General features: G+C 38.1%; 1 protein-coding gene across 1 annotated transcript in view; it reads left to right on the forward strand.

The window, feature by feature from the left end:
• Positions 1-22489, forward strand: part of LOC140165731 (sialidase-3-like) — a 142608-nt gene that overhangs the window by 93422 nt on the left and 26697 nt on the right. The window contains 3 exon segments of the mRNA XM_072189039.1: positions 13639-13821; positions 16496-16593; positions 16596-16724. Coding sequence (XP_072045140.1) covers positions 13639-13821; positions 16496-16593; positions 16596-16724 — 410 coding nt within the window.

A 22489-nucleotide genomic window follows, 5' to 3' on the forward strand; every position in this document is an offset into this window, starting at 1 on the left:
TCAATGATGAAGAAGGTGATTATACACTTACTAATTTTAAATGATGATGATTTAGCTATAATCAATAATGATAATTCCTATTACTTTGCTATGACACCAATTATATCTGATAAATTCAAATAAAAGCATAACAGGAAGTATTGCACCTATTCCAGCCTCTCAAGGGAATTTAGTATTTGTAATTGACCATCTTATCATTAGTCATGCAATAAAGTGTTAAGGAAAGAAGATGTAGCGGAGTGCTTGATGCATAATGCTGTTTACACCTAAGTGTCTAGTCCAATCTGCAAGTAGTCAACTTGAATGTAACAAAGGCAAGTGATGTCTCCCCAGGTAATAAAGGCAGGATTTGCACACTACAACATATATAGATATATCGAGGGTTGACAAACAGAAAGCCTTAACTCAAAAAGTGCCTTTTATAGATGCAATAGGAAGTTGAATTGAGTTAATGCTTATGATTTTAAGAATCTGTGGGTATTACAGATTATTTTGGTACCAAAATATCAAAATGGCCAAAAGTGAGTTAAGGCCTTCTGTTTGTCAACCCTCGATATACTGTATTTTGCTGCATTTTCTTATTTGTTGCAGCACTGAGAATGCAATGCAGCTGCCCTCCCTCATTGTGATTAGATTATTGAACAAAATTGAAAACAAAGGTCAATTGTTTTCTATTCAAAAGCCTGTAACTGAAATTGACATAATGAGCCACTTGGCAAAATTGCAACAAATAATATTTAAGGTGGGTCAGATGGAGTGTGCACTCATTAATATATAAATCAAGAGGAATAGGTTCTATAAAGGAGATCCCAAAGCTTGAGATAAGGAGTGTCACTTGCAGGATTTTCTCGGGAGGGGGGAAATGGCCAAATCTTTTGTTTTGATATATTATTAGCCTTTACACAAGAACCACAAGACCTATGGAAATATAAATGTTATTGACTTCCTTGACTTATTTCTTATATGAATAATGTATCAATATTAAGTTAAAAGTACACATCAGTTATTAGGTCATCCAAAGGAAAAGACCTTATGGCATCACAAATCATGTGTGGGGTGGGTGTGCCTGTCTGTGTTGTGTCAACAATTATGTAAGGTGTTTGGTTAAAATTTGGTCTCATATCAACAGTTCATAGCTGCACTATGGGAACCCTCATCTATTAGTGTTACAGGTCATATACTGAGGTCTAAGATCATTTGAGGTCAACTTGTAAATAGGCTGAATATATAAAATTGGGTCTTATATCAACAGTTCAACTCCAATTGCAACCATTATTATGTTTTGATGAATCCAAGTGTGTGAAAATATTGGCCCCTAAACATAATGATGATAAAATTGATGCTTTACGCCTGGTAATATTTATTGGTCTCACATTACGAGTTTTAAGATATTGGACTAACATCTTGTCCAATATTATAAAATTCATAGCTCGACCAACAAACATGGGCTCAATCGATCCAATTTTATATCAAACTTGAGCCATCATCATCAGTCATCGTCCGTGAACAGAATGGAGGAAGTATCAGAAGTGTGCTGGGCCCAAAATCTTCTGTCTTTCATCAGTTGTTGAATCTCTGATTGTTGTAGACCAATATCACTCTTGATGGTGTCAGGGTATTGAAGTGGCCTTCTGCCTCTCATCAGTTGTTGATCTTCTGTCTTTCATCAGTTGTTGAATCTCTGATGGTTGTAGACCAATATCACTCTTGATGGTGTCAGGGTATTGAAGTGGCCTTCTGCCTCTCATCAGTTGTTGATCTTCTGTCTTTCATCAGGTGTTGAATCTCTGATGGTTGTAGACCAATATCACTCTTGATGGTGTCAGGGTATTGAAGTGGCCTTCTGCCTCTCATCAGTTGTTGATCTTCTGTCTTTCATCAGGTGTTGAATCTCTGATGGTTGTAGGCCAATATCACTCTTGATGGTGTCAGGGTATTGAAGTGGCCTTCTGCCTCTCATCAGTTGTTGATCTTCTGTCTTTCATCAGGTGTTGAATCTCTGATGGTTGTAGGCCAATATCACTCTTGATGGTGTCAGGGTATTGAAGTGTGCACAGGGCATGTGCCCTCCCCCAGTAGTATGCATAGATTTCTTTTTGACATGGGGAATTGGGTTGGAAAAAAGTAAAGATAATACAGTACCTTTTGGGGACAGAATAAATTTATAGTACAAATAAGTATAAAGTGTGCGAAAATGTTTGCCATATTGGAGCAAAAATGGTGAAATACAGTGCAAAAGTGAAACAAATTTGTGCGAAGAGTGCAAAAATTTGGTCACAACCCCACATGTATCAACATTGGGGATGATTGTATGGGCCATCCCCCTTTATCAATATATAATTATTGGGAGATTTATCCTCCCCATGCATCCCCCAGGATTAACACCTTCATTTATGCGCTCCCATGCTATAATAGCTCTACAAATAAAACATAGTTGTTTAAACTTGTTGTTTAAAAGTTGTAAACATTTTTGTTTGTTGAAATCAATTTACTTGGGAGAATGGGCAAGAAGAACTGACTGTAAATCATGCACATCAGCCCCATGCATCTGTGCATGAGCAGTGTGAATGTGATACATTCAGAGTAAGTGTTTGGTTTAAATATTGTTTGATGTGGTTAAGCTTGCACTCACACTGTACTTGTCACGGCTGCATACTACTAGTACTGCACAGCTTGCATCATTTAGCATGTACAACACACAACTGTGTGTTCATATAATACTCTATCACCTCAAACAATATTTAAACCAAACACTCACCTCTAAATGTATCAATTAGGTCTAGCATTTCCCACTTTTGGAGCAAGGAGCAATTCAATCACATAGTCATCCGCCATGATGATGAATCTGACCCTGATTTCAAGGAAGGAAACCCCTCTTTTGCAAATTCGATCTTTTTTAAACAACGTTGTTTAAAAGTTCCTTTTTTGGTATTATTCATGAATTAAACACACACTGTTTAAAATTCAAGGACTGTCTTTTAAACAATGTTGTTCAAAGTTTGAACAACATCGTTTTAAACAGTGACATTTTAAACAGTGTTTTTGCTGTGCACTGTTAGCAAATGACTTTAATAATCACCAAAATCTGTAAGTAAATTACTAATTCTTTTGGGCATTTTTGAAAATTGAGTTGCTATAATTATTACATTTTACAAACATTAGGCTATCATGCAGAAAACACCAAAGGTCTAACATACTTTGTTCTAAAGTTAAGAAGTTTTGTGATGTCTATTTTCTTATGTATTTTATTGTTTTTTACTCCATATTTTTGCCTTATTTCATATTTGCCGTCTTTGGCCTCCTGATGGCCCAGATCGTATCACAAATGGGACCTGAAAAAAAGAAATATTGACTACACATTATGATGGGACTTGATGAAAAAATCAAACACATGTAATCGTAATAGTGGTCAATGCAATATGTGCCTAGAAGGAAAAATGGCCATACACATGAACAAGGACAATATAATCAATCCTAGGTCCGAACTTGTTATATATATTTACAATATATTATATTATGAAAGAAATATTCTATTATATACACATATGGGTGACCATGTTGGTGTCGTTATAAGAGATACAATGAAACATGTAGAGACATGGGTGACCCTGGGGGTTCTTGTTGTAAGGGGATGTGCCAAACAAACTTTCATATGCTGTTTTTGCCACCCATCAGTATAGGGTTCATCCTGGTTGAAGGTATATGGGAATGTGCCACAGTTTCGGCGTCCATTTTCAGTGATTTTGGTGTATCGATGGATGGGTTTTCAGTGGAGACATATACGCCCAACTGGGTACATTTGGTCAAAAGTGAACCTAAAAGCACCCAAGTATGGTAAATTGGGGCCCCATGTTGGTGCAGTTATATATATTTGAAAAAGGAGCTTTGTTAGACATTCACAAAACAAAAGGAAATTGATCTAAATTCGAATAAGTTGACCCTGTTGGAAATAAGATAAAACAAACCATATAATTGAATGATATTAGTATGAGAAAACAATGGTAACGAAATGTTTTCATTATCCCCACTCATTATTTGTTTTAATCAGAAACACTCTTGACTTGCATGCATAAATTTTACAACAACATCCAGCTGTTGTCTGATTATTTAACCACAAATGAATAATAAGTGAATCCCAGGTGGACATTGAACATCTTCTAAAATAAGCTTCATATTTTATGCATTCCTTTTAATTATTTTGTTGATTGGATGTATGACAAGAGATCAAACCAATTAAAGGAATTATTTATATCTGAAAGAGCCATCAAAATTGAATTTTAATTGGTTTTATCTGTCTAAAATGTGTTCTGGTAAGTGTGTTACAAAATGAGAAATAAATTGTACAGGGTGTCCCAGAATGATCTGTACCGGACAAGTTGAGTTGTTTTACCTATGCATATCATTGATCATGTTATTTGTAGTTCTAAGTTTTACATGCATTAGCTTTCTTAGGAATTTTAGATTTTAAAAATTGATGTTTCTGATAGAAATTACAGAATATTTTGTAAAAATGGTAAATTCCAAGTTTGGCCAAAATGATCTGTTTTGAAAATCTGTAAAAGACTGAACACAACAAATATGATGTTAATGTAGTCCTCCAGCTTCTGTGTGAAAATGCATGTTTCACAGCCATAAAACAATATTAAAGCCTTAATGTACGATTTCCGTCAAATTTTGATTTTATTATTCTTTCTTTAGATGAGGGACGTAAATATTAATATTAGTTATAACTGACGAGAAGGGTTTCTGTTCATTTTGAGCTGAAATAGCAAGGTAAAATGAAAGAAACCCCACTGGTTATTTTGGACAGTTGACACGCAGTTCTATGGGAGGACATAATATCATAATTTTTAAATTATGATAATATGTTGAACTTTGCTCTGTTGACCTACAAAGACAACAAATTTGGCCGATTCCATTTAGGTGCAAGTTAGGACGAATATGCAAAAAAAATCAGGTTTGAAAAAAATGAACCAATTTCATAATATAAGATCGTACATTATGGCTTTAAGAGGCAAGTCTACTGATAGCCTACTGGTATACACATTATTCACATTATACTGAAAAGCCTGGAATATTATTGCACATGGAGTGATCATAATGCAAGAGAATGAAGTATTAAGGGGTGGGGTATGAGCGTTTGGACAGTATTTATTGTGGGACATTAGAGCACATCAGACATATCGAATTGCATTCTGAATACGAAGAATGTCCTTCTGATATCAAATAATTTTGATTTTTTGAAATTACAATGTAATACACATTTTATGGCAAATGATTAAAAATTGATATTTTGATATTTAACAGTACTCAAGTAAACTTTATAAATCTGATGATTTATACTTAAAGTGTATAGGTGGGATGAAAAGCCGACGATCAAGTGAAAATTTTGACCTTTCGTATTGAAGATATGGATTTTTTTCCCAAAACACCAAAAAGAATTAGGTCTTTTGGGAAAAAAATCCATATCTTCAATATGAAAGGTCAAAATTTTCAATTGATCATCGGCTTATCCTCCCAGCTATATACACTTTAAGAATATGTCATTAGATTTATAAAATTTACTGAGGACTGTTATATATCAAAATGTGAAAAATATCAAATTTTAATAATAAATGTGTCATAAAATTTGTATTATATCGTGAATTTCAACAAATGAAAATTATTTGATATCAGAAAGATATTCTTCGTATTCAGAATGCAATTCGATATGTCTGAGTGATATGCTCTCATGTCCCACAAAAAATACTGTCGAAAGGCTCAAAATGCTCATTCCAGATCCCTTAATAGTATTCAGAGAGGTCATGTTTGAAATAAAGGGGGGATTATGGTTGTCCTTATATGTTTTTCCACATGCAAATGCAGTTAGAAGTGTGTGACTGCAGGTCCTGTATTATTTGGATGGGACAGTCAGAAGACGGTGAACTGTATGAATTGGAGGAATGGCAAGTTGTCTTGACAGAGACATGGAAGCCTGTGAAAAATAGAACGTCTGTGGTGGTATTCAAGACTTTTAAAACCCTTTGAACCCAAAATGCCGCTTTTGCGGCATTACAGAGCGTTGTATATACCCGAAATGCCGAAATACAGCATTGGACATATGTCTGTGGCCGATGTTTTGATTGCCGTACTCGATGATGATAATGAAGATATGGATGCTTCAGATAATGAGAATTACAGGGTGCACACCAGTAAATAGCCCCCATTGACTTTGTGTACAAACAGGGTCTGGGAAAACATCATTTTCTTGACTCCAGAGCGACTCAGTTCTTCAAAACTTACCCTTTCTACAAGTCAAAGGTCAGATGAAGACATCCATTGTAGAGTCCAGCATTTTTTCGCAGAAAAATGTCGACTAGATCACCCTATAGCCCACACAACTTACGCCACCTAACGAATAGCTTGGTGTTTCTGAAATGAACCACATTTTGAAAGTTTAGCCAAATTGTCATAAAAAGTCAGATCCTGCTCATTGTTCACAGACAATCTATTTCCCAGGCCTAAATGAGGATTAAATATGAATCAGGGCCTAATAGTTGGGTTTTAAGCCTTTTCTAATGTATTAAATTAAGTCATATTACACATTTCCTCATTTGAAACACTGATTTTTTCCTCCCAGGGTGTAGGGGACTTGTATTTACTGGTGTGCACTCTAAAAGTGACATTGAAAGAAGTAGATGAGGATCCGCCCCGGGGTCACTTCCATTGTGGCCTGTACACCATCCACGATAATGAAAATGCGTAAAAAGGGTAGCTTTTCGTGGGTAAGCACGATACGCGTGTAACGCGCTTAGGGTGTCAAAAACATGAAATATTGAAAAAAAGGGTAGTAAAATTGCCATTGCTATTGGATACCACGTACGTGTGAGTGTATAGTGCTAAGTGCAGTGGATAACAGTATGTGCAGTGTAATGCTGTGGTCAATGCGAACTTCCACACACAATATAGCAACCACCGGAACGATTACTTTCGGGTTACAATACTGATTGTTAATAAATGATATTTAGTTAAGTGAAAAAACTCAATTTGGTGACCACTCTCTGGCTAGTAAGGTTTGACGATTGATTCGACTTCTATGGACCATTTAGAAACAAAATAGCCTCCATGTCCCTCGCGGAAATCCCGGCATTTTTCGCTAGAGGCCAAAATCCAAAATGGCCGCCGCCACCATTTTGAAAATGTTAGTTTTGAACCAGAGAACCTATAATCATGTACAAAAACACTTTTTCGGATATGTCGAGTACAAGGATTCCGATTCTGACATTAGTTTGACATTACTGCATCATTTTCACCCAGAAATCCAAGATGGTGGCCGGAAAAAAAAAAAAAAATTTAGTTTTGAACCAGAGGACCTAAAAGCGTGTACAAAGACACTTTTTGGCATTAGTCGACCACAAGGATTTTGAATCTGACATTACTTTGACATTACGACCTCATTTTATGTGAGACACTTTTTCGGGTAAGTCGACCCAAAGAAATCCGAATCTGACATTAATTTGACGTTATAACATAATTTTTACCCACAAATCCAAGATGGCCCCCATTTGGTAGAGCATAAATGTGATTTTTGAATGAGAGCAGAAGCATAAGTGTGTCATTTCCGCCTTATCTGGGGTTCATGTCCCTTATATGGGGTTTAAACTGCCTTAACTTGGGTTTACATCCCTTATTTAAGGATAAGGCACCTTATCTAGGGTTTAGATGCCTTATCTGGGGTTTAGACTGCCAGGTCTGGGGTTTACTTCTCTTATTTTAGGCTTATGTCCCTTATTTAAGGATAAGGCACCTTATCTAGGGTTTAGATGCCTTATCTGGGGTTTACGCTCCTTATCTGATGGAAGGCGCCATTATCTTGGGATTAGACTGCCTTATCTGGGCTTACGTTACGTCCCTTAGTTGGGGTTAAGGCGCCTTATATGGGGTTTAGATGCCTTATCTAGGGTTTAGACTGTCTTATCCTAAGTTTACGTCCCTCATCTGAAGTTAAGGCACCTTATCTGGGGTTAAGATGCCTTATCTGGGGTTTACATTCCTTATCTGGGGTTACTGCGCCTTATCTGGGGTTTAGACTGCCAGGTCTGGGGTTTACTTCTCTTATCTTAGGTTTACGTTCCTTATTTAGAGTTAAGGCGCCTTATTTTGGGTTGGGACTGCTTTATCTGAGGTGTACGTCCCTTATCTGGGGTTACTGCACCTTATCTGAGGTTTAGACTGCCATATTTGAGTTTACGTCTCTTATCTGGGGTTAAGGCGCCTTATCTTGGTTTCAGATGCCTTATCTCAGGTTTACGACCCTTATCTGGGGTTAACGACCCTTATCTAGAGATAAGGCACCTTATGTGGCGTTTAGATGCCTTATCTGGGGTTTATGTCCCTATTTAGGGTTAAGGCGCCTTATTTGGTATTTGGACTGCTTTATCTGAGGTGTACGTCCCTTATCTGGGGTTACTGGCGCACTATCTGGGGTTTAGATACTTTATCTCGGTTTAGACTTCAATATGCTAAGGTTAAGGCATCTTAGCCACAGGTAAGGAACGTAAACCCCAGATAAGGCCGTCTAAACCACAGACAAGGCGCCTTATCCTTAAATAAGGGATGTAAACCCAAGTTATGGCAGTTTAAACCCCATATAAGGGACATGAACCCCAGATAAGGCGGAAATGACACTTATGCTTCTGTTCTCATTCAAAAATCACATTTACGCTCTACCAAATGGGGGCCATCTTGGATTTCTGGGCAAAAATTATGTTATAACGTCAAATTAATGTCAGATTCGGATTTCTTGGGGTCGACTTACCCGAAAAAGTGTCTTTGTACACGATTTTTGGTACTGTGGTTCAAAACTTATTTTTTCAAGATGGCGTCGGCGGTCGCCATCTTGGATTTCTGGGTAAAATTGAGGTCGTAATGTCAAAGTAATGTCAGATTCAAAATCCTTGTGGTCGACTAATGCCAAAAAGTGTCTTTGTACACGCTTTTAGGTCCTCTGGTTCAAAACTAAATTTTTCAACATGGTGCCGGCCACCATCTTGGATATCTGGGTGAAAATGATGCTGTAATGTCAAACTAATGTCAGAATCGGAATCCTTGTACTCGACATATCCGAAAAAGTATCTTTGTGCATGATTATAGGTTCTCTGGTTCAAAACTTACATTTTCAAAATGGTGGCGGCGGCCATTTTGGATTTTGGCCTCTAGCGAAAAATGCTGGGATTTTCACGAGGGACATGGAGGCTATTTTGTTTCTAAATGGTCCATAGAAGTCGAATCAATCGTCAGACCTTACTAGCCAGAAAGTGGTCACCAAATTGAGTTTTTTCACTTAACTAATTGGTCAAAGTTGTTTATATTGGTCCCGATATTGGTACAAACCATTCCAGGTATAGATGGTATTCAATACAACATCACTCATGAATAGATAAAATTCTGTCCTCCATAATTGTACCATGGGGTAATTCACATGACAATACCATTGTAGACCTTTCCCTCTGTCATCTTCACCTATCTTAGAACTGTCCTCTAGCATGGCTGTCATTTCAATTGTTATACTGTTCCTGTTGGTTTATTGCATACACTAGAGAATGTTTTAATGCATGTATGAAAAATGATCATCAGGTCATTCTTAGGTCATTTAAAAATGACTGAGTGTGTGTCAAGTAAATAGGATGAGCTTATTAACCATCATTCCTATGGGAATATCACATACAGCATGTTTAGAGTGAATATATCTTTTGAGTATACCGTATACGATAATCCTTGTATATAGACCGATACCCTTGCTGTTTATAGTGAGACACAGTTCCGCACAAATTGTATACCAACTAACATTATCGTACATTTGCAGTGACTCCGAGGTCACACAGGGAATGTGTAAATATTGCCCGTAATATTGTGGCGCGAGCTATAAACAGCCCATTCAACAATATGATCATGGCAGTGAACATATAGCTTCTGTTTTGATAACTCTTGGGGGTGAGAATCGTTCCGAATGTTTTGCGTGCATCCTACGCATCATGAAGAAGCTCCTACTTCTGGTAATACCGCACACAATTTATACTGGTGTGTTTATAGTGCAAATATCTCGCAACAATATCCTTCGGTTGAGAAGGATATCGATGTAGGCCTACCGTACATACATATACTGCTAGTGTTTATAGTGGGCAAGTATCCGAATAATTTCTGACCAGATAGAAATTATACCGCAATGTACCGCACATCTGCTCCCACTATAAACAGGCTCTTTGATGTGTACAGAAATTGTGACCTCAGATGCAGAGTTCCACATCTATACCTCAGGCCAAATTAAATAAAAATCCCTTTAAAAAGGGATGAACCGGGACAATGACGATTCCATGTGAAGTGTGTAACTGATGCATTTGATGCATGCTATAATTTATGTCATATTTTTAGGCCAAAATTCTTACTCTTTTTTTTTCAGAAAAAGTGTTAAAAAAATGATTGAAATGCCGTTTTGACAATTTTAGACCCCTGCTCTTAGATTACTTCATTTCAATACAATAGCAGCATCACTTTATTGTTCAATACAACACTTCATACAGAAGAATAAAACACATTTTGCATTAATATTTCAGAATTGGAGAGCTTTAAGTTTAATTTGGCCTTATACATACATGTATAACTATATTGGTGCAGTTGAAAACTATGTATTAAACATGATGGACATAAGTAAGTAAACCATAAGCCAAGTCTGAACATAATATTCAATTCAATTCAATTCAATTCAATTTATTTCCATCAAAAATACAAAGAATACTTAATTAACACCAAAATGATTAAAAAACACAAGATGGAGGAGATGCAACAAAAGGCAAATGCCTGCAAAAGTGTTGCACCACCTTACAAAAAATTAAACACACACACACATAACAACTAAACAAGACAAGTGCGGAGGCCTAACAAATAAGGATAAACAAAAATAAATAAGTCAGTGTTGTTAATTTACCGGCAAATTAAAAATGACGGTTAATCAACCGTAAATAAGCATTAATTTACGTTCATACATACACGCTATATAACAGCCTTGCGTGATTGGTCAGTCCCGGATGTGAGATCGCCGGGTAAGGAAAATCATGTTTTTAATAATGTATTTGTAATTTTTTTTTATATTGTTTTGATGATGTAAGAATCATAAAATATTCAGGTATGTATGAACCAGTGTTGTAGTCCTCGAGTACTGTCCTTGGCCTCGAGGACTCCTCGAGGACAGGTTGTGAAGTCCTTGGTCCTCGGACATGTAGTCCTTGGCCTCGGACGTGTAGTCCTTGGCCTTGGCCTTGGCCTCGGACCTCAAAGTCCTTGGTCCTCGACAACAAGGACACGACAAGGACAGGCAAAATCATCAAAAATGCAGGCAAATGAGTGATAGAGTTATACAATTTTTTGATCTGCTGTTTAGTTATCAAGAACCTTTTAGAGAAACATGACAAGAATAGCTTTTTATTGTAGGCCTACCTGATTGAAATACAAAAATATTTATTTATTTTGGTGCACTCTTAACTATCATCTTTGCTTTTTGCAAAACATGCACATGGAGGCCAAAAATGTAGCTTTATTATTAACTAAAATTCCACTCAGCCAATATGATTCCTAAAATATGAATATCGAATCTAGAAGAGGTTTTTTAAATATTTTAAGAAACTCATTGGAAGCTATTGTAGGACGCGTTTCGATTAAATGTGATCAAACTAATTTGATCTATTTTGGTTAATTTCATCAGCTACATTTTGCTGTGTTTGATCTTAAGATAGATGCCCATTTTTTTTTTTTTTTTCACACATATTATACCATCTACCATTAGCCTATTTCACGGTTCCACCAAGGAAAGCCTCGAACTGGCATGAAATGAAAGGAAGAATTACATAACTTTACGCAATGTTATATGACTGGTTCAATTCCCATTCATGCATGCTGCCAGATCGAAGCTCTCCTCGCACATGGCGAAACCATGCAATAGGAGTAGATTCGGGGATGGGGGATAAATCCCCAATATTTTGTCAGGGGATGGTCCAATGTTGACGCCTGTATGTGGGTTTCTGACCAAATTAACCTCATATTTGGCCATTTTAGCCCCCAAAGTGCCAAATTTTGTGCGCTTCGCGCACATTTATTCCGCTTTTGAACTATATTTCACCCGTTTTGCTTCAATATGGCAATTTTTTGCGCACTACACGCGTTTTTGTACCATAGGCCTATACCTATTTTGTCGCCAAAAGGGGCTGGATTCACATTACTTCAAGAAAATGTTCCAACTCCATCCCCTCCCAATGTCAACAAGAAATCTACACCACTATCTAGCTTTTTGACATCAAAAATAATGGTAGATATGCGGATCAAACACATAAAAGCGTGTTATATTGTAATCTTCACTACGTTATGGATGCATCTGGTCTAGATACATTGTAAAAGTAAGAAACAACACGATATAATGAACAAGTTTGAAAATACAACATAGGCCTACTTGTGTTTTGTTGGTTTAAACTAGGATAAAGAGCCCAATTAATTAGGCATGTTTATTTGATAGAGTTTTATAAATAGGATTATCGTTCAGCGTTATTTAATGTGCATATAAAATTGCATTAGGCCTATGTTGACGACAATGATCCCCCGATCGGGCGTGGTTTAGTATGGTTCATTATTATGAAAGTCCTTGGTCCTTGGCCTTGGCCTCGGAGACAAATGTCCTTGGCCTCGGAGGGTTGTCCTTGGCCTCGGACACCATGTCCTTGGCCTTGGCCTTGGCCTCGGACACCAAGTCCTTGGCCTTGGCCTTGGCCTCGGACATGAGGTCCTCGACTACAACACTGGTATGAACGGGGTTCCTTCATATATCTACACGACTAAACGGCCGCTTATGCCCTCGGGCCGCGTAAAATGTAAAATCTAGATGTAAAATCTAGATGTAAAATATTATTTAATCTTGCTCTTGGATGTACAGCGACCACTTTAATCTTTCGCAAAGAGAGCGTGGAAAGCAAGATCAGAATTGGAAGACTACTGACAACTAATAATTGTATGTGCTAATTCTGCGTTGCTTGTTTAATATAATCTATATTGTATATAATATTTTTATTGCCGTAAACCAAAGTCAACTTGGGTTGAGGTAGTTGTGTGTTTTCCTCATTCATTTGTCATTCAATATGTACTTCTTTTGCTGTACAACAAGTTTTACTTTTGACTTGTGCTTTTTTAAGTCACCTTTGTATAATATTTGTGTAATTTGCTTTGTTTCCTTTAATATCTTGTTTATGAACGCACCGCCGGATTGGCGTGTGCCACTGTTACAAAAGTGTATGTTCTAATAAATAAATAAAAATATTAAAACATACATACAGGTGTCCCAATAACCTTTAATATTGCACCTCTTTTTCACATCTTTATAAGACAAGATGAAATTTATTTTGACATAATAGAGAGACTGAAATTCATAAGATTCAATGGTACAATCAGCACAATAATCAAGGTAGCAGTTCATGAATCAGGACTTTGTGCCATGTAGTTTTCTGCAATTAGCACATATTCTTGCTATAATTTAAAAGAGGGCTTTTGTTTTGTGCTCTTTGGAGTAGTGCACATGAAATCATTAATTCATGTTTGTGTGTATGTGTTTTTTATCCATAGAATACCTGCAATTGTCTTCAATGATCTTTGCGATGAATTTCTAGCCTTTTGCGAAGCAAGAAAAGAGTCTTTCCAAGATTGGGGCAGTATGGATATGGTACTTAGGAGAGGAAAACTTGGCAAAGAAACTGGTCACATACACTGGGGAGATATTGAAGTGGTAGCCAGTTTGCCTGGTTTTAGGTCAGTATCTTATAGTGGGCTGCTTTGAAAGGATGGTAATGAATATGTTGGTGACTGGAGTCCATTCTTTTTATGACCCCCCTGTCATGGACTGAAATTTTTATGACCCCCTATCTCTTAGAGTGAACATTTTTATAACCACATAGACCCGAAACAAATTATTCTGAAAAAGTCAAGAAATGTGTTAAATTGCCATAACAAAGGTGCGTACCGCACAAAAATTTGGATTGTAAGTATATAAAGGATTGTGCGCATATTTTGACTGAAGTGTAAAGAATTCGCGCACAAATGTTGATAGTCATAAGCCCTAAATAATTTTATACTTTTCTTGGTATATTGTGCCATGCCTCAAAGTAATAAGAGTAATGTCATGCTGGATTTTGCAGTCCGAATCGTGTATGCTAACCTAATCCCACAGGCAGGCCCGTACGCAGGGGGGGTGCTGGGGTGCGACCGCACCTCCCCAAATTTGCAAAAGTATACAAAAAGTCCCAAAATTGCAGAATTTGCGAGCGTCGCGAGCAAAAAAATCAGGTTTGTTTACGCTTTTTTGGTCAAAAAAGTCCAAATTTGGGGAAGAAAGTCCACTTTTCACAAAATCGCACCCCCTCCTGGGAAAAAAGTCCAATTTTTCAAAATCAGCACCCCCCCAAAAAAATCCTGCATACGGGTCTGCCCACAGGGCATATACACACATGTTGAAGGGCTGTATGCTGGCGATGCAACTGTGTTAACACACTATATGCACTCTGAACAGCTCTCAACTTGAGAAAGACACAGTATAGTATTATTAAAAACATAAGAGTGCTTATGTAACATTTAGCATGTTTTTGCTGAGCAAATGGTTGATGGTGAATGCAAGTTAATTCAGGGTGATATGCGCGGTAATGGCTCCAGCAGAAATAGATCGGATGAAGGGAAATATTAGCCAGTGAGTGAACTGTCAACCACCTTTTAAGGTGATTATTAGCACCACCAGGTGATTATGCCATGATGTTCACAGTAGAAACAGTTCAGGTGACAATTAAGTGGGTGACACGAGAAGTCTCTTACTACAATACAATGTGAGCAATCAAAATTTGGGCTGAAAATATTTTCTGGACTGTGAATTGTTAGCCTATATTTGCAGCACAGCAGAAATGACCCAGTTGACGGTGAGAGGATTTAAAATGTGGGGAAATAAGAGTGTGATAATATGAGGTGCTCAGTACTTTCAATGAGCAAACAGAACTTTGCTTCATGACCTGATTTGCATATTTTGTATACATTTTCATTAATCCACTCTGCAGCTTAATCGCAAAGGCCAATCAACTTCATTATTTATATGTCTTCAGAATCTTGCATCCTATACCTTTGTACCAGGGGGGGGGTACTCAGTACAAATGACCATACGGGGACGTGCCGCAAACATGGGTAGCATTTTCAGTCTTCTGGTATATCAATGACCCCTTTTTCAAAGCCTATTTTGGTATATGAATGGGTCCTTTTTTCAAAATGTTCTCAATTTTTTCGGAAAACAGCCAATTTTTCCTTAATCTAGCCAAAATTTTGGGAAAATTTGTAAAAACTAAGACAATTTTGGGTAAATTCGGCCAAAAATTTTGACTTTTGGTATATCAGTGGGTCCAAATTTCTTGAAAAATTGGTATATTTATGGGTCTACTTCCAAAATCTCAGCGGCACATCCCTACCAAAACCAAATTGAGTACCCCCCGGCTTTGTACATAACCTGGCTGTCCGATAAATTTGTGTATCGGTCTCCTGGAGCTACAGGGTTTTTTTCATATCGCATTTTTTCACGTTTTTGACCAAAAATCACGTTTCTGACCAAAAATCATGTTTTTGACCAAAAATCTCAAATCAAAACTCTCATTTTAACCCAAAATCACATATTTGACCAAAAACATTTTTAAACAGAAATTACATTTTTAAGCAGAATCATGTTTTTGACCAAAAGTCATGTTTTTTCTTAAAAATCATGTTTTTGACCAAAAAAAAGATTCTGAAGACATAATAATGACAAAATTGGACGGATACATTTTCGGATGATACCTGAATTTATCAGTCTTGCTAGAGTTTTCAAATATCATGTTTGAGTTTGTCTCGTGTAATATTTGAAAATGACCGATAAATTCAGGCATCACACTCAATCTGCCAATTTGATATCAAACTTGGTATATGGATTGGATATGGTGGCCTGATGTGCTCTCATTTTGTGCCATGTTATTTGCATATTTATGAATATTAAAGAGTTTATTTGCATATTTTGCCTATATTTTCATTAATCCACTCTGCAGCTAAAACCCAATAATCAGGGACTGAGTTTTGAAAAATCTGGTGTGAATGCAAACTGCACACCTGGTTAAGCTGTGGTGTGCGATTCTGAGCCTGCGATTGGGATCTCGACAAATAGCATTGAGGTGTTTTGTGTTTTCTTGTCAACCATTGCAATGCTATCCCAATATGGGTACGTGGCCTCATGTGGTGTATAGTTTAGTAGGGCCACCTTAATTATGAACCGCGTAATTCTAGTTGTGTTTGCTGGGATGTAAAAAAAACTTATTCCCTGTTTTGAAGGGCAACAATGCTTTTTGTGCAAAGGTTTTTAATTTAATTTTTATTTCAGTAGGTATGTTAAATTAAAAGTTTTCTTTTCTTCTTTGTTCTTTCCTAGGACAATGAATCCAGTACCAATCATAGATAGACGGAATGATGCCATAGTCCTAGTATACAACACATTCCCTGAAAATTTATCTGAACAAGATTTAATGAAGTGTGGCGATATCAACAAACTCTATATGTAATCAAAAGTTATGATAATGGACATACATGGAGCCCACCTAAAGATATATCTAAGAATACATTAGCTAAAATGGACCCAGTGCCTGCTATATATGCCCCAGGTGAGTGCATGCATGTAGGCCTATATAGGCTGCTCAGTGCCTGCTATATATGCCCCAGGTGAGTGCATGCATGTATATAGGCTGCTCAGTGCCTGCTATATACGCCCCAGGTGAGTGCATGCATGTATATAGGCTGCTCAGTGCCTGCTATATATGCCCCAGGTGAGTGCATGCATGTATGTAGGCTGCTCAGTGCCTGCTATATATGGCCCAGGTGAGTGCATGCATGTATATAGGCTGCTCAGTGCCTGCTATATATGCCCCAGGTGAGTGCATGCATGTATATAGGCTGCTCAGTGCCTGCTATATATGCCCCAGGTGAGTGCATGCATGTATGTAGGCTGCTCAGTGCCTGCTATATATGGCCCAGGTGAGTGCATGCATGTATGTAGGCTGCTCAGTGCCTGCTATATATGCCCCAGGTGAGTGCATGCATGTATGTAGGTTGCTCAGTGCCTGCTATATATGCCCCAGGTGAGTGCAGGCATGTATGCTCAGTACCTGCTATATATGCCCCCAGGTGAGTGCATGCATGTATATAGGCTGCTCAGTGCCTGCTATATATGGCCCAGGTGAGTGCATGCATGTATGTAGGTTGCTCAGTGCCTGCTATATATGGCCCAGGTGAGTGCATGCATGTATATAGGCTGCTCAGTGCCTGCTATATATGCCCCAGGTGAGTGCATGCATGTATGTAGGCTGCTCAGTGCCTGCTATATATGGCCCAGGTGAGTGCATGCATGTATGTAGGCTGCTCAGTGCCTGCTATATATGCCCCAGGTGAGTGCATGCATGTATGTAGGTTGCTCAGTGCCTGCTATATATGCCCCAGGTGAGTGCAGGCATGTATGCTCAGTACCTGCTATATATGCCCCCAGGTGAGTGCATGCATGTATGTAGGTTGCTCAGTGCCTGCTATATATGCCCCAGGTGAGTGCATGCATGTATGTAGGCTGCTCAGTGCCTGCTATATATGGCCCAGGTGAGTGCATGCATGTATATAGGCTGCTCAGTGCCTGCTATATATGCCCCAGGTGAGTGCATGCATGTATATAGGCTGCTCAGTGCCTGCTATATATGCCCCAGGTGAGTGCAGGCATGTATGCTCAGTACCTGCTATATATGCCCCCAGGTGAGTGCATGCATGTATATAGGCTGCTCAGTGCCTGCTATATATGGCCCAGGTGAGTGCATGCATGTATGTAGGCTGCTCAGTGCCTGCTATATATGGCCCAGGTGAGTGCATGCATGTATATAGGCTGCTCAGTGCCTGCTATATATGGCCCAGGTGAGTGCATGCATGTATATAGGCTGCTCAGTGCCTGCTATATATGGCCCAGGTGAGTGCATGCATGTATGTAGGTTGCGCAGTGCATATTCACTATCTATGATAAAATTGGATGCTTTACACCCAATATTTATTGGTCTTGCTATGAGTTTTTAAGATATTGGACTCGACTGCGTCTCGTCCAATATTTTAAAACTCATAGCTCAACCAATAAATATGGGCTCAATCGATCCAATTTTATATCAAACTTGGGTCGTAGCTGCACTATGGGATGGGTACCCTTGTCTATTGGTGATGTTCAAGGTCATATACGTGTTAAAGATCGACCCATTCAGTGATTTGCTCATCTGTAGGATCGTAAAAATAATCTAAATTTAGATTTTAGCACCTTTGTTAGCATCATATGTGCTAACATAGCCTGCTAGTGGTTAAGCCGAAAGCTGTGTATTAAAGACAAAATAAGACATTTTACTACATGAATAGTAATTTAGCTACATGTAATTGAATGGGCTCAACATTGTCAATACTGCTGTTTGTCTTGTTTTTGCCAATTGTGTCATTTTAAAAATGGCTAATGACAAATTTGATGATGTGTCCTTCATTTTTAGGCAATTAATTTAAAAAAATTACACTTTCCCGGGGATCACTGAATGGGCCTCAGGAATAACTTAATATTATTAGGACTACAATAATAGTGAATATGCTTCAACTGGGCCTTTATTTTCACATATATCCTAACTTGTTCTAACAAAAATTTTACACAATAATAGTGTCACAATTGTCCACCAAATGGCTTCAATTGGAGTTTCATTTTGCAAAATTGTATGACTTTTCAGAGGAGAACATCCCCTCAGACACCCCCTGCGTATGCATAAAAGAGTTGTCCTTTTTGCAGCCATTTTTTACATTAATTGATAAATTTTTCTCAAATTGGGTCCCTCCTCTGACTGCTCTAGATCCGCCACTGCAGTGACCCTTTTATGAAGTCTGTTTGGTATTATGGATGAGCATTTTTCAAAATATTCTTCACATTTTCTGACAAATAGCCAAGTTATTGCCTCATATGTAGCCCAACAGTTTTGAACCAAATTTGTCCAGAAATTCAATAAAAAGCATGCAAATTTGTCTTATTGGAATACCTATGGAAAATTGGTATTGCGATGTGGCCACTTCTCTCCAAGGCACCTCACCTTGATACCCAACCAATCCTGGGTACCCACCACATTTAAAAAAAATATTGTAATGACATCCGATATTAAAAATGGTTTAAAAATGTTCATGGAAAAGATGTCTATAAGCTTCCCTACCAGCCATGTCTACTTAGAGTCAACAAGTAACTATAAGAGAGGGAAATGGTGTATATATCAATTATTCAGTTTATGAAAACAATTGTAGCTGGCCGGCAAGCACTGACACTAACTGCGCCATCTGCACTCATTGCTCATACACTTTTCCTGTTCAATGTCTCATCTTGCTTTTATTGAATGTCAACAAGTTTATAATTCAATGTTTGGTTTAGTCTGACTTATTCATCTTTCATTTGATATGATTTTGCCATGTCTTCTCCTATGCAGTTTTGTTTAAAGCAATGCTTAAACCTTGCCAATCCTTTCACAGCTTATATATTCACATACTCTAAGAAAGGTTCAACATTTTTGTCTCACCTGAAAAGAAAAGAACACGCAATAAGTTGTTCATATTTATGTACATGTGACATTTTGGTTGAAATTGTAGAAACAAGAATGGTCTTTCAAAAAATAGGAGCCTACTCAGTATGTTTCATCTGTTTGGAAACCATGCAACTATAATAACCACACAGTTTGGGTTTCTAAACAAACATGGCCATCATCATCATCATCAGTCGCCTGCTCCTGCTACAAGTTTTCTCCAAGTATTGCGATCTTGGGCAAGCAAAACAATTTTGTTTGGCTGCAGCATCCCTTCTGTGTCGCCCGGTAGGTGCTGGACATACTGTAAGTACAGTGTGCGCAGCTGTCCCGGTTTCCTTTTCCGATGTGGTGGAATATAAAGGGCATATTCTTTCACAGGTTCGTCATCTTCAAGACGCAAGTATATGGCCAAGAAATTTGAGTTGATGAATCTTGACATCTGATTTGCACGCTTGATGTTTAACATGACTCTGTAGCAAGATGTTGCAAAGGCATTGATCTTGTTTTCCATGTCCTTGGTGATTACACATGACTTGCACCCATACAGAAAGACAATAGCACACGTTGTCTCAAACAGCTTGATTTTTGTGTCGATTGGCAGGGACGGGCTTCTCTAAAGGCGTTCCAGTTTCCAGAAAGCTGCCCAGGCTAGTGCTTTTCTACTTTTTAGTAGAACAGTAGAGCCCATCTTGGAACCCAAGTACTAGACTTCAAGTGCTGGATGGGCGTTACAGTTTGCAGTCATATATTCTGTCTTAGGTGCGCTGATGACTTACCAAAGTGTCAGGCCTGAATTAAACCTGAATTCGGCTAGAAATCAGGCCTGAAATAATGAATGAAATCAGGCCTGATACTAACCTGAAAAAGGGGCGAAATATTTAAATGAGATAAGCCGGAAATGTTAATGTCAGGCCTGAAATTTTAGCCAGAAAATTTTAACCAGAAAAAATTAGCCAGAATTTTAGCTAGAATTATTAAACAGAATATTAGCCAGAAATATTAACCAGAAATGAAATCAGGCCTGATACTAACCTGAAAAAGGGCCGAAATATTTAAATGAGATAAGCCAGAAATTTTAATGTCAGGCCTGAAATTTTAGCCAGAACAAATTAGCCAGAATTTTAGCTAGAATTATTAAACAGAATATTAGCCAGAAATATTAACCAGACTTCACACTTCTCTACTTTAGCCTCATGCATGATATAGATTGAAATTCCCTCAATTGCCATGATCGGAATGCACCAGTGGCATAGCGTTATAGGGGCACGGGGGGCAAAATTTAGAAAATCCCAAAGGAAAATTGCCAAAAAACAGCTTGTGCCCCCCAATCAGACCTGGTGCCCCCAATCATGGTCGGTGCCACCCCCAATCGGATGACCCATGCTACGCCACTGGAATACACCCAGCTGAAAAGTGTTACTGTTGTTCTTGGGGTGTTATGAAGTGGGGAAGGGATATTTGGAGAGTTCAAATATGGTGAGTTGTCATTTGGAGAGTTCCAATATGGCGAGTTGTCAATTGGAGAGTTCAACTATGGCGAGTTGTCATTTGGAGAGTTCAAAAGTGGCGATTTGTCAACTTGAGCATATTGGAAGTTTTGTTTGTAAAGTTGGGATGTGGTGTGCTATGTCAATGTAATGGGAAGGTTTCTATTTTGAAGTGGGGAGGGTAATTTAGAGAGTTCAAATATGTATAGCTACCTTTAGCATATTGGAAGAGTTTATGTTTACAAACCACATCCTAACATTACTACACAACTCGCCCAATATGCAGAAGGTGACAACTCACCATATTTGAACTCTCCAAATGACCCTCCCCCCACTTTAAAGTACAAACATCCCCAAGGCATCAACATGACATATATCACATTGCAACCTTTACAAAATGTAACTCCCGGATATAACTCTTTCAATTCGGTGTAGTGTAGGTGATAACTTAGTGCTCATCCTGGTGCATTGAACTCTCCAAATGACCCTCCTCCCATTTCAAAGTATATACAAACACTCCCAATTTATGCATCAACAGAACACACCACCAGGGTCTTAGCTAGCCACCCGTCTGGCTGTCATTTTAGACAAAATGACGGGCAGTTTGCTCCTGGGACAGGCAAAATTAATGCCTTTGACAGATGCTATATCATAAATTGTATGTTTTGAGAAGCTAATTGACCTTTTTAGTAGACCAGGTTGGTAGAACAAGGCCATATCAGCACATATTTGAACTCTTTGAACCCCCAATGGGCTATAGATGTCTGGTAAATGTTTTAAAGGTCAAATTTGGACAGGCAATTTTATTCAAATGACGGGCAACCCTCAATTTCTAGCTAAGACCCTGCACACCACACCCCAAGTTTACCAAAGCACTTCAAATTTGGTGATGGTGAAAACTCACCACATTTAAACTCTACAATGTCTCTCCCCCACTTCAAAGTAAAAACATCCCCAATACATCAACATTGCCAAAAATCATCCAAACTTTAAAACCAATACTAAACGTACCACTATGATGTGACAACCTTATTTGAACTCTCCCAATGACAACTCACCATATTTGAACTCTCTAAATAACCCTCCCCACTTCTAAGTACAACCTCCCCAAGACATCAGAATAACACCCCAACAATATTCAGTAACACATTTCACCTGGGTCAGCCAGCATCAACCCACATAATTATTACAAATAAATGATACATGCATAATACATGCATGTTTGCTGAATTCAGCAATCTTTATAGGCAATGTTTCCTGGACGACAAAATACAGACTTTGAAACTTACGAACAGCTGATCTTCCTTCCACAGACATAAT

The sequence above is a fragment of the Amphiura filiformis genome, chromosome 12, assembly GCF_039555335.1.
Source record: "Amphiura filiformis chromosome 12, Afil_fr2py, whole genome shotgun sequence".
NCBI classification, from domain to species: Eukaryota; Metazoa; Echinodermata; class Ophiuroidea; order Amphilepidida; family Amphiuridae; genus Amphiura; species Amphiura filiformis.